This window comes from Ptychodera flava, chromosome 12, assembly GCF_041260155.1.
Source record: "Ptychodera flava strain L36383 chromosome 12, AS_Pfla_20210202, whole genome shotgun sequence".
In the NCBI taxonomy this organism is placed as follows: domain Eukaryota; kingdom Metazoa; phylum Hemichordata; class Enteropneusta; family Ptychoderidae; genus Ptychodera; species Ptychodera flava.
This window is the reverse complement of record NC_091939.1, coordinates 19,307,335-19,324,093: the sequence shown is the minus strand read 5'-3', so window position 1 is coordinate 19,324,093 and position 16,759 is coordinate 19,307,335. Positions and strand designations below refer to the sequence as shown.

The window sequence follows — 16,759 nt, the reverse complement described above, 5'->3', positions numbered from 1 at the left end:
TTGCTGCAGTGTTGTATCAAATGCCACAGGAAGGTAGTTGACGAATTTAATAATACCAGCTAGAATCATCAATAACAAGTCTGCTACTAAACCAACTATCCGGCAAAATCTTTTAACTACTTGAGCCACATAAAAATTTGCACAGGTAGAATTTTTTAAACAAGCAATTCAGTCATGAGCTTTGAATGCATTGATATTTCCGTCAAAGTGACGAAAACTGAAAATATCAACCAAAGTTCTGTGTAATTCACAAAGGTAAGTAACAATAGTTTCATTTTGTCTTGGTTGCACTTGTACTTAGTTTTCTATCTTTGTCTTTTGTCTATTTTAGGTGTTCGTCACGATCCCAACATGAGGTATGATTTGCTGTTGGCCAATCCCAAGGAGTTCTATCATGAAGTACATCGTCCGTCACACTTCCTGAATTTCAGTTCAATTGAAGAAGGAGATGCCTTTGGAACTGACAGGGAAGACTTGTATCTTTGAGCTGGTGGTTACCAAAGAAATTTTCCCCTGATCAGTGTTTGTAGCCAAACTTTTACTAGAATTTTAACAAAGTTTCCATTTACAGTTGAATGAACCATGAAAGCAAAACAATAGGGCCATACAAAGATTGCTTATAAAATGGGGGTTACAGGATATCTGTGAAATAATAAAAGTACATGAAGCCAAAGGGCAAGATTTTTATGCTTAATATCATGGCATGTTTTGGATACCTGTGAGAGCACTTTGTTAAATATTAAGTGGATGTTGACATCTGTGATAAAACTTTTTTGTATCAGTTTTGTGTGGACGACAGTGTTCTCTACTTGATTGCGAAACTTCTCCCAGGCTAGCACAATTTTCCTTTTCAGTCAAGTCCATGTTTTCTATGCTGTCAGATGTGCTTTTTGATATCCTTTGTAAATATTGATGTGCACAGCTCTTTAAGAAAAAAGGGAAAAGATACTTTATCATGGAAGATGAAATTTTAGAGTTTTGATTTTAGTAACTGTTCTTGTCTGTCATTAGTTTGTTTATCTCAATCCTACACTTGAAGCTGTATGCGATATAGTTCTGGGTTCATGCCAAATCAGTATATAAAGATTGTTTTTACCCAAAATGGGCAAAACAGCTGTAATGCAGAGAATGATGAAAAAGTATAAAAACATCAAGTTAGTGACAACTAGCTTTTAAGGATTTACTGTCACTATTTTTCAAGGATAATCACAAGCAACAAAGGAAAACTTTACTTAAAAAAATCTGTCAGTCTGTTCACTATTTACTGGCTGATCATCTGTATTATTGAACTTCTTGATTGTATTTTCTTTATTCTTTGTGAAATTGTCACTACTTTTTGCTCTGAGATGCTTGAAGAAGTTGAAAGTCATGCCCACAGCTGTGGAAAGTAAACATAATGTGAAGTGTGACTTCATCTACTGTATATCCATGTATTTCTGTGACTTTCAATAAAACTAGATTTTATAATGTACAATGACAGGGTGTGTGGTCTGTAATTATTACAATTGTCATATGGTATACAAGAGACTAGCATGGAGATGAGTGGTTTTAAGACCACATTATAATAACAATACAGTACCCACGCTGTCGCCTCTTTGACCAGCAATTCTACAGACTGGAAAGCTACAACAGCTGCTGATTGCCAAAAACCGACATGGAATCTACATCCATGCTCCCTAGGGGCCCATTTGCTCATCATCAAAAGCTGAACTGTACTATGCCAAGGGTATGCAGCATGCTGTGCTTTCATAAGTTAACGAAACATTAATTCACTGCGTATAACAGTTCACACTGGCATAAGCTGCATAGATTTGGCATAACTTGGGGTATATAATTTATAAAGCGTGGTTTGTAACTGCTAATATAAAGATGTTACTTAAACACACTCCAAAAAAAGGTGACGTATGTTGATTCTCATGTTTATTCACTTAAAGTAACATGCCACATCTTAGAAACTGGTTGACGAGTGTGTTTTCTCTTCTCATCAGTTATGTCAAGTATTGGTTTATGTCGTCTCTGACTATTGTCCATCTCTCTACAATGAGGTCAAGTAAATGAGATAGTAATCTTGGCAAGAAACTGGATTATATGGTCCCTTTTTAAGAGGAAATACGTATTGCACTGTCGCTAAGACTTGATTGACATTATCGTGTCGCTAGGTCAGTTAGTACTGATCTTTTAATTTCAAACGTTGGTAAAGTACAAAATTTTCAGCAACATTAACATTAATGCAACTATCATGGTAAACAGCATGTTTTTAAATAAGATTATATTTTTCCTGAATATTAATGCATACACAATCACTGAAAGAGATTAGCCTGTTGAAATTTTCTCCAGTTATCTAGGCATTAAGAAACTGCATTGCACACCAGTTTTTGAAAAAATGACTGGGTCAGAAAAATTATCAATTTTATAGTAAGTCAAGCCAATGACTGCCTGTCCATTTGACGTTTTGGCATAACTCAACAATCACTTAGGCACATGTATTCATTACATAAACAGCGCATATGTCAAGCGGGCTAGTCCTATCAAAACTTTGCCAAAATGTCTTGCTGTATACCCTGCACATGTCTTGAAATGGTATGACCACAATGGAAGACACTGAATGTTTTATTCAGTTGATGCAAAGAGATCATCCAGTACTTTTCTTTCAAGATCTGTGACATCCGGATGCCAAAAATCAACCATGAAGATGACACGAGGCCCATCTTTACATCTCCCATCATGCTTTGCTTCATGTAGGAAGGAATCGTCAAATATTAGACATTCCCCCTCAGCCCAGTTCCTCGTTTCCCCGCCAACAGTGAGGTGGCATTTTGGTGGTACAATAAGACCTATTGAATGATAAGGGGAAGAGAAGCATCATTGATTTTTAAATGCCCTTGACTTTAGTAAAACCATCATGACCAGTATTACCGTATGACTAAAATATCACTTCATATTTGAGGTACACTTGACTGTCCTTTGTGCTATTTGTTGCTCATTTTTAGGTCTGAAAACGTAACTAGTGTCGATAAAAATTCGCACCAGAGAAAGACCTTTTCACAGTGGTACATACTACAACTTTAAGTGGTGCCGGCATAATTAATTACAAGAAACAATAAAATGGCTTGGATTCTGCCCCAGAATGCAAAAGTGACTGCGACAATCCAGCATGCAAACTGCAAATATGTTTGACAGGTTGAAAGAAAATATTATGGAGTGATGATCTTGTTGACATAGGAAGTGTTTCAGAGCTCTTAAAAGTATAGCAATATATTGAATTTGAATATTCTCACGTCTGTCAGGAATAACAAATCTGATTTGATATATCATACCAATCGTAGAATTTGATGATTTCCTGCATAAATTATTTACTTTTCAAAAAGTCTTAAGGGAAATCATGCTGACTACTTGTACAGGTTGGTTTTTTGAAATCGTGAATTTTAATAACATACCTTTATACCAAATTTTGCTCAATAAATGCCTATCCTAGCTAACAATATGAAGTTTACTGAAAATCCACAAGCAAGTTGATAATAAATGGGTGTATATTTTGTTATCAAAATAATAAAATATTATTGGCATTTGGGAACATTCGTCCAGCTGTTTGCCTCTTTCAAAGATTTATTTTAGCTTTCCCGATCCTTGTGTATATACGCCCCTTCCTACATACTGGTGACACACCCCCATTTCTGTCATACGTATTTGCAATACAGAACATCTTGTCGTATGGTATGAGTAATATTGTCAAATTACAGTAATACGTGGCATGTACTGTTTTCATCACAACTTACCAATATGTGCACGCAGTCTGGCATTTGTTGGACCATAGTGTTCTGTGATATGAGTACCTGGCTGAAGCACTGAAAACGTGGCGTTGCCAAACACATTGTTCGTCATTAAATTGTCCAGTTCGGTTAGAAGCTGTACAGTCTTTGGGCACCTTCGGCAGTTCTGCTCGATGGTGACACCTTGGTTTATCAGATGAAATACGTGCCATTCTCCGGTTGGCACGTTATTCGTAAGCCACCCATCAGGGTTCCCACTCCTAAAGTCTCTGTATATATTTTTGAAATCTTGAAGAATTCGTTGGTGGCTGTCTTTTATTTTTCGGAGCTCTCTTCGGTGCACATCTTCGCACCATGGCACCGATCGCAAACCCGGAAGAAAGAAAACATTCGGCTGTTGCAAAGTCGTCTCTTGGTTGGCAGAATGGATATCCACCTCCTCTATAGCACTAAGAATTCGCTCGAGTCCATCCCATGAACCTTTCGTGGCGATGTCCTCCAATTTAGGCAAAAGCTGCCCTTGAATCCGTTTGTACTTCCGACACCGAACGCAATCAGGTGAGTCGCAGCCAGCGAAGTCGACAGCATTCTGTGTGTTCGTGTCCCGGTCATCTGCTGGCAGGAGCCATCGGTAGCGTTTGAATACGAATATTAAAATTACAAATATCAGCGAGATTATAACTTCATACAAGGATGCATACCACGAACTTGCTTCCGAAGACATTGTCTACGACGTTTGGACTCGATATGGACTGTCAAAACGCTGTTTACATCCTCTACCTGGTTACCGTGCCGCCAAGTGTTTCAAGAGGAAGAAGCCATATTTGTTGACAGATGCATCATGGGTAAACAGAAGACCATCTCACAGCAGACGACAGTAGTTTGAATACCTTCGGGGCAAAGTGGCATGTGAGGACTGCTTTTCCCGTTAACCTCTATATGGTGAATTATCATTGCATACAGTACTTTATTTCACTATGAACAATCGCAACATCTTGTACTTATCAACTAAGGTGTGTAGGAAGTGACTGTTCACATTAAAGATACCTATGGTAAAGTAGATTTTCCTGGGTTTTCTCCTGTTATTGTCCTTATCCAAGGGCTACTTGATTGTTTACAGTTTGGTAACAATATGTAATTATTGCCTGAATACATGGGTTTATGTGCCTGAGAGCAGGTGACAATTTGCCTGACGCTAGGAGGGCAAATTGTCTCCTGCTGCAAGGGCACATAAACCCATGTATTCAGGCAATAATATTTTTATTACATGCCTCTTCATAGTTAATGCCATATGACATTTAGTTACATGCAGGGCATTCTCAAACAATTTTACTATTATCGACCAGCATCAACTGCCCTCAAAGGTCGTGTGGGACCCATACAATCAATGTAAACACTGTATCAAAGGTACGATGGTGATTGATGAAAGTTGAAACATGCATGCCTGTCATAATCTACATCATAATTTAAATATTGCAGCTATGATGAGGAGGTGCATCTCGCACAGGCACAGTTCCCATGACAGTTTCCCTAAATCAAAAATAGCAGTGCGCGCATGAATGGACATTTTACATCTAGCGTTAACCATCTACTTTGATATCAAAAACATGGAAGGGCTTCACCGGACCGGGTAACTATATAAACAGGTCAGTAAATCGTTCACAAGGCCCGCTGATCCCCCGGATGTTCCTATTCAAATAAATGCACTGATTTGCACTCACATCAAGGCATGTACCGGTAATAACTACTACTGATGTTGGTTCTCCGGTCCCTATCCCCTGCACATCTCACATCACACAACTCAGAGAGAGTGGTGGACACACATGAGTGCTTACTCCTCATGGCAAAGGCAGGGTATGCTTTATTACATATGTGGGATTGTATTACAGTTGTAGAAACTTTTAACAGTATCATTTATTGACTATACTTGTAAACAAACAAACAAACAAAACAAAATCTCTCTTCATTGACAAACATGAACACAAATACAACTTTTATTGGTACTTTTTTGTATATGAATATAGTACTACATGATAAATAAACAAACACACGTCATAAACAAACAAGGAGCCAGAGTTCCCTGTGGTCAAATAGCTTTATTTATTACAAATAAATGTACATGGAAAACTGTTATGTGCAGAATTTGCAGTAAATTGCAATTTGTGTGAGGTGCTAGCAGTATTACATTATTCCTATATACATCTAGACTGTGTTTGATAATAAGGTCCCTTGTAAGACTTGGGACCCAATTAAAATATATCCATACATATGTTAAGAATGTCAGATGTTTTCTCATCAGACTGTTCATCTGATATGTTGGATATCCATCATATCATTTTTGTGACTTCAGGGCTGGGAAAATCATGTTTACATGATGAAAATACAAAGTTTCACTTTGCCTGAAAGTAAACATTCCACCCGAAATCTTGCCCTTGGTTTGTTTAGAAAGTGAATGTAACGTATACTACTGACACAAAATAAATAATAAAACTACAGAATGATATTTCCATGGTACTTATTTCCATGGCAACATCCTTGGTATCATTACACCTTTCATAGCGTCAAGAATATGACCAACTGAAACATACTGCTTGGCATCAAATGCACATTCCATTCAATAGAGCTAGGACGTCGCAGATCTAGTGATTGAACTGTTAATGACATGAAGTGTAACACCATAACTGATATTGTGACTGGTGTGAACAAATTCTGACATCACTGAACTATGTCCTTCCGCTCTTGTACAGAAATTCCAAGGCCGACATTTCCCCAGTGACAGTCCCACATGGTTGATGTAGTTCACTTTTCATATTTGACATCCAAGTAGAGTTGAACATTGCATTGGAATGCATTCATCAGATCTTCTGCAGCTTCATTTGTGATTCTAATGATCTTCCTCCCTTTGGATGCCACCAACATTCTCTGTGGGAGGAGAAAAAAGTCTGATCAACCTGTACACCACTGGTATATGGTTTGACCCCTTTTTTTCCATGATGTGGTTGTGCCATTATAATTGAAAAAGGGAAGTAAATCTGATGTTCACATCTGATTGTACTATGGCTGATAATCTGTCTCCAAGGCGCGTTTTACCGTAACCTCCATACACATTTGCCTTGATGTGCCTGTGACGAACTCTGATAATGTCTTCTACACCATCTTCAACACAAACAAGGTATCGTCACAATCATATTGTCTCTCATTGATCCCCATCATAGCTTCTAGAGTACAATTTTTTTCAGCTCTGTTTACAATAAACAAAGTCAGTCAATAGCAATTTCGGAGAAGCCCATTGCTCAACAGAATGAAACACGTTCCTATCTCTTGGATCTTGCTCACTTTGAGAAAGAATATATTGAAGAGAAAAATTAAATGCAAGAACACATAAGATACACAGTGACTATCGAGGAAGATCATTCTGTGTGTTGACAAACTATTTGTAAAATAATGATAGAACCAAAATAGCTACTCACAGCATGGCTTCTTTTCTTGCAGACAATTTTCTGGGAAATGTGTAAATCTCCATTTTCATTCTTCTCAAATAGTTCTGTGCTCTGGAGGAAGGAAAATGCAAAAAAGAATCCGTTGTATAACAAACTATCTAAGAATCTGATTATTTTAAGAGGGACTTTCAGAGGTGATGTAAGAAGAAAATCAATGTCATGGGAATGGCAAACCAACACTCTGATGGAGTATTATCCTGGTAACAGTCAAGACAACTGAGGAAACACATGGTCTGTATCAATATCCGTAAATTTAGAGCAATGAACTCTGTATGGAGGAGAAATGGTGAATTTTATCAACATCTGGGATTTGATTTCAAATTAAATAATAGCTTATGATATATTTTTGCATGGAAATTCATCTGTGTTGGTAGCCAAATTACAGTCAATTGAACTTTTGATCTCGACACGCTAGATTTTAGTCACTGAAATTTTCGGTTGCAGCACTACAACCTTCGTCAGCAGAATAACCCGTGTCACCTATTGTTTGCAATTTGTATATGGAACATCTACTGCGCCTCATCCTCCATTGTGGTGGTTTAGGTATGTGGATGACACACACACAAAATTCAAGAAGTGTCATGCTCAGGAATTCACAGACCATCTGAATACTCTTGACCCTGATATCAAATTCACAACTGAAGGTGAAGAGAACAGGTCGCTCGCTTTCTTGGATACATTATCGGTAGTCCAAGAAGATGGCTCCATAAATCTTAAAATCTACCGCAAACCTACTCATACAGATCAGTATTTGAATTTCACGTCTAATCACCCGTTACAACATAAACTTGGAGTGATACAAACCCTCTTCCATCGGGCAGAGTCCGTTATTACGGATACGACTGATTGTGTAGAAGAAAAGCAACACATTACGCAGGCTCTCGCGAAATGTGGGTATCCATCATGGACGTTCAATCGTGTCAGTAATCAGAGTAAACCGAAAGCGACCACCTCAAAAACACGAAAAGACTTCATTCGCAAAGGACAGATTGTTCTACCGTATGTGAAGGGTATTTCTGAGGCCCTGAAACGGACTTTCAACTCCTACGGCATAATGGTCTGTTTCAAACCTACTCAAACACTAGGCCAGTTACTGGTTGCACCCAAGGACAAAACTGCCAAGAAAGACATCACTGGTCCCGTTTACATGATTCCATGTCAAGGTCAGACCGATAAGGGCCCCTGCACACAATTTTACATTGGTGAAACGGAGAGATCTCTAAAAACCAGATTTCTTGAACACCGGCGTCCCAGCTCTACAACATCGGAAGTTTCCCAACATATCCACATTGAATCACCAGACCATTTTGTGAACTTGGAAAATGTAGAAATTCTTGATAGGGATCCCCGATACTTCGAAAGGGGTGTCAAGGAGGCGATATATATCCGAGTTAACCAGCCATCCCTTAATAGAGACAGTGGAAGGTATAAATTACAGGGCTCGAACTTAACTTTTTTACCTACTTGCCCAGCGGGCAAGTTTCCAGAAATTTTACTTGCCCAACGAACAATCTTACTTGCCCGATTTTTTGTCTGTTTACATTGTTTGGGCAGAGATCACGAAGACCAAGCAATCTCAAAATGTGGCCGACAGCATCATATCGATGCAGGTTCTGTTTTGTCTGTATTGATAACCATATTAATGGTTACGATCCACTAGTGTTAGTCTTCGTGATCTCTGCCCACTCGTCCACAAATATGCTAGTGCAGGATTGGGGTCATATAGCTGAAGGGGTGGCCCATCAATCGATATTCGCATCGGCAAATCTCTTTTCCAGGAGTTTTGAAACTTCCGTTGTTGTTTCTTTTCATATATATCGCACTTCTGCTTCTTCACTTTACTTTCCACTGAACTCGATGCTGCGACCGCGCCATTAGCTAGCGCTTTATCACTGTCGATTTCTGAGTGGCCTGCCGGTTGAACGTGTACTGTATCCCCTGACACAGATCCTGTTCCGGAATCTGTGACTTTATCAGGCTTGGATTTCAAAAATTTACATGAAAACAGGGTGGTTTGCTTCGCCATGACGAACAGTCTGCTTTGTCTCAGTCAGGTCTCCACGTGCAAAGTGGCTGTTGAAATTACTGACCAATACCCCTGGGAGTCACTAGCGACAAACAAGTGCAAGTTTTACGTTAATGAGATTTGACTTCCAGAGGGAGGAAAGACAACAGCTGGATATCACTCGCTGAATGTTGACGTCCGGCTTGTCGGTTGTGATACCCGCTTCAGTGACTTGAAACTCGATAACAGCGAACATTGTTCAACAAAATTTCTTGAGTTTTTTATTCCCAGAACATGTAAATTTGATCAAAGTTTAACACTTGCCCGACCGGGCAAGTGTAATTTATTTTTACCAGCCCGATGTCAGGTTTTACCTGCCCCGGGCAAGCGGGCAACCGTTAAGTTCGAGCCCTGAATTACCAAAAGTCTATGACCCGATTTTGATGTCACGTGTCGGAAAGGTCACGACATTGAGATCGGGTTATTCTGCTGACGAAGGTTGTAGTGCTGCAACTGAAAATTTCAGTGACTAAAATCTAGCGTGTTGAGATCAAAAGTTCAATTGACTGTAATAAGCTTATGATATAAATTTGCTGTTGACTGCAAAAATTGGGTATTGCACAAACTCTGCGATGAAAAGAAATCAGACACTTAGCTGCAATACGAATGCATATTTGCCATACTGGATCATTTTATCGTCTAAACCACGCAACATCCTGACACTGTGATCAGTACAACTTTGAAAAGTAAATTTCATCTCATGTCAGGGGTATGCTTTGCACTGCTTGCTGCAACTGCTGCTAAACATAATATAACTTACTGGTTTTGAAATCTACTTTAGTCACCATGACAACTACATTAGTTGTAATAACCATAGTTATTATTATAAATACTCTATCTGTACCTGCTGCAATTGATATGGAACTTCCTCTGGTAGATACTCCAACAGTTTTCCACGGATCACTTCATGGATGACTTCCTCTGGGGATTGATTTGTCACCATATCAGGATGGTATTCCCAGTCTCCAGGCTTAGCATTGGCGAATAAATAATCCTGCAAAATAAAGAATCAATTTGCCCAATTTCAACAGCCTATTCTCAACAAGACTCTCTCACAGCTTGTTGCTGGTGATGCACTGTTGCCCTCTCCTTCTGCCCATATGTATATATTTCATCGTTCATTTGATCCTCAGAACACTTGTATATGGACAATCCACTGCTTTTGCACTAAATGTAGAGCTACGTTCATTTTTAAAAATGTTTTTCATTGTTTTATACTTTAATTGTTGTATATTTTAGGTCAGCTTTTCCTTTTGCTCGTTGTGTAGTGTGTTATGGGGGACTGGCTTTGTATAGGTGATTTGCACCTGTTTTGATCACCCAATGCTATGTAGACGGTAAGACCCTTTTTTCAGTTTATAAGTTAATTTTTCATTTTACTTTTCAATTTCTAGTTCTAAGAATTTGCTTTGAGAAAATAAACATCACACAGAAGTTGATTTTCTTTTTTTTGCTGGTGATTACTTCAAAAGGGTTACACCTTAAGTAAGTATTTTTGGAGAATTGCAGTTATTCACTGGTTTACATCTAAGTCAACAAAAACATGTTTCAAGAAAGAAAACAAAAGAAAACAATATGCAGAAATAACCATTTGCATAACCAGTTGCTATAATAGTCTATCTATCAAAGTTCAGGCGAGGTTCAAAGGTCACTAAGTGCCAACTATGATTCCAGACGTACCTGTAAATCATCAGCACCTTCTCCATCCAAAGCTGAAAGCATAAACACAGCTTCAAATTTCGGCCAACCATTCTTTTTCCTGATCTGTCTTTTCAACCGTTTGGTTTGCTCTGCCCTCAATCTGTGCCTTATCCATCTTATGTCTTTCAGGCTAACCCCTCGAAGTTTGGATTTTAGAATCTCCTCATCCAAGTTCAGGTCCAAGATTTCATCTATATCGTCCCTGCTGAGGAACTTCTGAAGTTCATCAAGACTGACTTCATCATGTAATTCATGATCAGCGGATTCGTTCTGTTGGCTGACATTATCATTTGATTCTTGGTCAACAGATTCACCCCTGTCGACCACACTTCCCTCATGTGAATGTTGACCGTCTGGCAGTACTGCTCTGCTTGTAAACACCTGGCTATTTCCCATGCTTAGACTCTCATCAATGTTACTGTCAACTTCCTTGTGAGGAAAATTTTCTGTCCACAATCTAGCAAGTTTTTGAGCAGTCACAGTATCTGCTACTTCAATTCTACCTTCCCGCAATATTTTATCCGCTTGTTTCTTTTTCCAGTCTTTAAAAACTGTGGCCAACTTTTCTCTAGCCACATCCCCAACATTCAGGTCAGCCATCTGAAGTTTTCTTTCGCTATCCTTCTTAAGTTTCTGTTCCAGATAGTTTAACTTTTTCACAAAGTTTAAACTCATGTGTTGTTTCTTGCTGGGAGATCCTAGTAGCTTTGCAGTGGAGTCGTCTACTTCAAAGCTCTGACCGCCTACGATGCCCTCTGTGAGTTGAGCTGTCAATCCTAAAAGCATGTGCTTGGTTTTCACCATGTCAATCTGAAAAAACAAAGAAATTGACAACTTGTTTTATTGTTTTGAATCTTCAGAAAACTGTGCCAGTGGTATTATAACAAATAAAATAACAAATAAAGTAATATATGTTGGGGACTACAAATTACCCCATAGTTTCTCCACCACAGGAGGGACTTTAAGTCTACTTGGCTTTTTCTTTGTGGACATTGTGATTATCTTCACCAATGCACAAAACATAATATACATTATTATACACCTACTGCTGTAACATATGGGAGTTTGACCGTCCAATAACTTTCCGTATTTTGTATAGTACGCGGAGTCCTGAATACGGGAGACGTGCGACACGCCTGTTTGACCTTTGACCTAGCGATTATCGGATGTAAACAAACTATTTTACGGAGAGTTATAGACGTAATAACATCTTCCACCAAAATGTATTCGTAGTATAAGGTTTAAAACATGCTAAACACAACACTGAGTTTAAATGCAATCGATTTTTATTTTAAAAAACAAATTAAATTGAAAATATTCAGCGAAGTTTGCTTGAGCTGCACTGAAAATTAATTGGCTTTGTGCCAACGCAAGTACGTGTACTACGGAGCAGTAGATCGCGCGTGTTCTACTCATATCGCGCGTGCCGCATCCCTCAAAATTTACCATAGAATTAATTTATACGGACGATTAATGGAGGGAGGTGTATAATAATAGGGTTATACACAAAATACGGCCCTGTATAGACTTGGGCTCAGTGAGTGACGTATTGGACTCGCCTTCGGCTCGTCCAATACATCACTCACTGAGCCCTCGTCCATACAGGGCCGTATGTTGTGAATAACCCTATAGTATCCATACACTCAAAAGTCTGTCCCTAAATATTCAAGGATTATCAAGGACTCTTTCAGCAATTTTCAAGGATCTTTTTAGGGCCAAAATACCATGTTCAAGATATAGTTTTTACAACATATCATTTTTATGTATTATTCTATATATCATGGCTGATCATATTGGAAATTGTGGTTGGATTACCAATTTTCCAGGACCTTCCAGAACTCAATTTCCTTTTCAAGGTACTTTCCAGGATTTTCTAGGGGACTTCCAAAAATTCGAGGATTTTGAAGGACTTACCAAGAGCGTAGGGACCCTGAATATAATGTTATTCTTTTGAGCAAAATGCATTGCAGCAATGCAGGATTTTAGAGCAAATATAAAAAAATGGTGATTCATTGAGGGTTAGCTTTACTTCATACATGTGCACGTGAGTAATTGCGTGGTTTTATGTTTTGATATCTGACTTTCTTACATTTCTCCCACATGATCCTGTGTTAAAACTGATAAAAATAATTATCCACCTGTTTGTCAATCTGTTGCCATTGGATTTCAAATTTAATTTGTTTCTGCATGTCTATGCATTTGCAGATTTTTCTCTATCAAGCCAGTTTACCTTGTTGAGAACAAGAATGGACGGTACAGTGGGGTTGGAGTACAGAGTTAACAGTACATCTGTGTCCAACTTATACCTGGTCCACTTATTAGACACATCAACCATCACCAGTACTGAAAAGTAAACAGATCACAAAATCAAAATATTTATTTTCTCACTGACTTCATAATATTAAGGTAGTATCGACCTTGAAATTGAAAGACTTCAACTTTTGCTCAAACTTTCCACAAGGAATCTTTAAACATTCTCTTGCAAATCAGAGCAACAATCGGAGGTCTTTATGCAAAATTGGTACTAGAGAAACAAATGACCTTAAATTTATCAATATATGAAATTCAAAATGACTGCCATCCCTGCATTAACTCTATGGAGAAAAATTTCATTTTTTGATTTTCACAAAACTAAGACGACAAAAAATTTGCTTACTCTAAGAGCTTCAAAACGAGTCTCTACAAGTGGTAGATAAGAAAAGTTTTGGAAAATTTGAGAGTTAAAATATCTGTCCCTAAGGCACAGGAATTTCTGTCCCCAAGGCACATTCCACCTTTATGCCAATCACTGGAGTTTGGAAGTGAACATGAATTCTTCAAAAGATCATGAATCAATTCAAATCAAAGATTTCAAAAGAAGACTTTGGAAAATAGGTATGTAGAACAATAGCCACGGCAAATGACATTCTGCCTGTTCTACATGTACATGGCACTGGAAACAAAAATTTGATCCACAGATTTTTTTCTGCCACATCAAATTCAATCAATCCTCCCATTGATAAGCTGGTAGTGCCAATGCTTGTCTTACCAAGATCAGCTTCTTCTATAGTATTCCTTGGATCTGACATCATTGACTTGTCTAAGCTGTGTCTGTAAATATATGTAATAATAAGAATATTGTATTAGTGATAGTTTGTTATGCTTGTGAGTGTCGAAATAGCTGCCTGTGTTTACAAAGTGGAAAAACATATTTTATAACATCTGCCTATTTTTAATAAACACTGGGGGTTTACTCAGATAATTATTGTTCCTGAATCCTCGTTGATGCTGTAGTCATTTCACAGTAGAAACATGACAAAAATCAACTCTCTCTCTGCCAGGTGTTACATCTCAGGCATGGCCAAACTTCTAACAAGCATTCTGTTGACATGTTTTGAAGTCACTAGACATTTACCTTTTGGCTTTCCTTGGATCAACCATTCCAGGAGTGTCCAGGAAAATCTAAATGAAAAAGAGAACAATCAGATAATGGACAAAATAACCAGAATGTCAACAAAAATCTGTTGATTCAATCCAGTGCAGAGACACTACACTTTGTGGCTGACCACTTGCTTTTCTTTACATTTTTGTAAAATCCAGGAAAAGTACAGTACAATATAATATGGAAGCTTTACAATTGACGGTGGGGATGATTTTGACTGATGTTTACAAATGAGAAACAAACTTCAAAAATCAATGAGAATTCTGAATAACAGTGTAATGAGGAAATACTATCCTACATGCATTGTTTGTGAGTTGAGCGATGAAAATATATGAAGGGTTTTCAGATTGATAAATTGCACATAACAATAAAGGACAACTGATGGGGAAAAAAACAATACATTACTGTATCACAAAACTAAATATGGATGTGTTCAATCATACTTGTGAGTCAAATTGAATCATACATTCACATTTAGCTCTTCACAGTACAGAGACAGGTCACAGGAATCTTAATTTTTTGTGAGTGGTCAATATTTTTACAAAAACAGCATTCAAAATACAGTGTCCCATGAAAAATGTAAAACTTATCAAGATGAGCCTATGCTCCCTTTGACGAAAATGCACCAATAATTGAACAAAAAACTGAAATTTCTACTCACAATCTGTGTTTCACCTTCTGTCAATACAGCAATTGTTCTCTTTCTTGTTGTATGTACTTTACTTGAAACCGATGACACCTACAAATAGAATAATAAGGCTCATACATGTCAATAAGTAGGGGTGGGGATCCAAGGTTATGCAACAAACTAACTACACAGTGACATTTGTTCACACAGTTCACTAGTCACTTTCATTTCGATGAAAACAAAAGCTGTCAAGAGCAACATAGGAATTTCTGCAAAAGAAAGAAAGTACTGTGGTACTTTGAACAATATCAAATAAAAACTTTCACACAAACAGTGTCATTGGTAAAATGATTCACAACACCGTATATCATGATTTCCATAATTTCATGGCAAAGAGATGTTTATAAAAGAATAATGTATACACAAAATGTGTAATACTGGTAATATCTAAGGTTACAAAGTAATAATAAAAGTACTGTTTTCATGAACTTGTGAAATCCCTCTTCAAAATATGAATGAATTTCACTTTTCCAATTTGTACAGAGTATCTCTGAATTACTGCTTTGTTTGTACACAGAGCATCAACAGTTACAGAGCATCAACAGTTACAGAGATGAACTGCATAAAAAGCTGTCTGAGACTATCTGATTTAATAACTGAAAAAATTTCAACATTTCATGAGGATTGTCACATTTTCAGATTTTCATTACAATCTTGAATACTATATGCTAAGAAATATGGTTCTCCTGACTACTTACCCATCTGCCCATGAGCTGATTGGTCAGTGTGGATTTACCAGCATTTGGGGAACCAATTACAGCCACTCTCAGCACTTTGGCGTTTTCTGGTTGGTCAGGAATTTGTAAGCATAACAACTCATGATAGGCTGAAACACAAACCAGGTACGCTTCATGGTAACCATGTCACAGCAATAAATAATCAAACAAGAAATAAAAGACCATGTCAAGGCAATAAATATTGAATTAAGATATGGAAGATCGAGCTTGACTAGAACAATCCAGATTATCAATCGTATGTGTAGATGCTTACAATACCACTTAAGCTCATAAACTGCCTTTTCATATGAATGTTTTTAAATTTCGCGTACAAACCTTTATTTGTGGCCATTGGTTTGAGAGGCTCTCTGTATGGCTGGTATGGCTGGATTTCATGGTGATGACCCTTTTGGGGATTTTCAGTTCTGGGTTCTGGTCCAGTGGCATTGTAAACATCACTGTGGTACAGACATCGAAGGACCCAATATGTTCTGTTGGGAACTGAGGTTCAAAATACAGATTTATGGACAGATAAATGAAAAGACAAATCAATATGTACGGAAATGATTTGACAAATAAACAAGTAAATATAAACAGCATTCTGAACAACACTATGATACAGACATGCAAATGAGTTGTTAGCATTATAATCTTCCTCATTGTTAGTAGCTATGTGTTGCTTTTAGCTGCATGCCCGGTTACTTTAGAGTATCCGTGCTGCATGTCAGCACTTTCATGGAGGAGATTTGAAGCACACACAGATGTGGACTGTTTCTTTTTAAGTAAAATATGGAGATCATGAGGGGGCTAGATAGGCACATAATTCAGGATTGCACATTGCATTTTACCATTTCAGTAATAATTTATTGGTGATAATATTCCATGAATCAATTTGAAG

At 37.8% G+C, this 16,759-nt stretch overlaps 3 protein-coding genes across 3 annotated transcripts in view; 1 reads left to right on the top strand and 2 right to left on the bottom strand.

Moving 5' to 3' along the window:
* LOC139145302 (pre-mRNA-processing-splicing factor 8-like) overlaps positions 1 to 1,474 on the top strand; it is a 31,572-nt gene extending 30,098 nt beyond the window's left edge. Inside the window, 1 exon segment of the mRNA XM_070716351.1 lies at positions 332 to 1,474. Coding sequence (XP_070572452.1) covers positions 332 to 486 — 155 coding nt within the window. The 3' untranslated portion in view covers positions 487 to 1,474.
* A 429-nt stretch (positions 1,475 to 1,903) lies between these two features.
* Positions 1,904 to 4,605, bottom strand: LOC139145303 (aspartate beta-hydroxylase domain-containing protein 2-like). Its single transcript, XM_070716352.1, has 2 exons — positions 3,777 to 4,605; positions 1,904 to 2,834 (listed from the first exon to the last, which is right to left on the bottom strand). The coding sequence occupies exons 1-2, from the start codon at positions 4,492 to 4,494 to the stop codon at positions 2,611 to 2,613; spliced, it is 942 nt and encodes a 313-aa protein (XP_070572453.1). The 5' UTR covers positions 4,495 to 4,605; the 3' UTR covers positions 1,904 to 2,610.
* A 1,241-nt stretch (positions 4,606 to 5,846) lies between these two features.
* LOC139145301 (GTPase Era, mitochondrial-like) overlaps positions 5,847 to 16,759 on the bottom strand; it is a 13,225-nt gene continuing 2,312 nt past the window's right edge. Inside the window, exons 2-11 of the mRNA XM_070716350.1 lie at positions 16,198 to 16,362; positions 15,844 to 15,971; positions 15,119 to 15,196; positions 14,431 to 14,477; positions 14,065 to 14,126; positions 13,267 to 13,379; positions 11,016 to 11,846; positions 10,180 to 10,329; positions 7,241 to 7,321; positions 5,847 to 6,692 (exon numbers count right to left, since the gene is read on the bottom strand). Coding sequence (XP_070572451.1) covers positions 6,570 to 6,692; positions 7,241 to 7,321; positions 10,180 to 10,329; positions 11,016 to 11,846; positions 13,267 to 13,379; positions 14,065 to 14,126; positions 14,431 to 14,477; positions 15,119 to 15,196; positions 15,844 to 15,971; positions 16,198 to 16,362 — 1,778 coding nt within the window. The 3' untranslated portion in view covers positions 5,847 to 6,569. The remainder of the gene's footprint in view (positions 6,693 to 7,240; positions 7,322 to 10,179; positions 10,330 to 11,015; positions 11,847 to 13,266; positions 13,380 to 14,064; positions 14,127 to 14,430; positions 14,478 to 15,118; positions 15,197 to 15,843; positions 15,972 to 16,197; positions 16,363 to 16,759) is intronic.

Coding starts and splice junctions, on each gene's coding strand:
- LOC139145303 (XM_070716352.1), bottom strand. CDS start 4,494: ATGTCTTCGGAAGCAAGTTCGTGGTATGCATCCTTGTATGAAGTTATA. Junction 2,835..3,776: donor CAGACTGCGTGCACATATTG/GTAAGTTGTGAT, acceptor ATCATTCAATAG/GTCTTATTGTACCACCAAAA.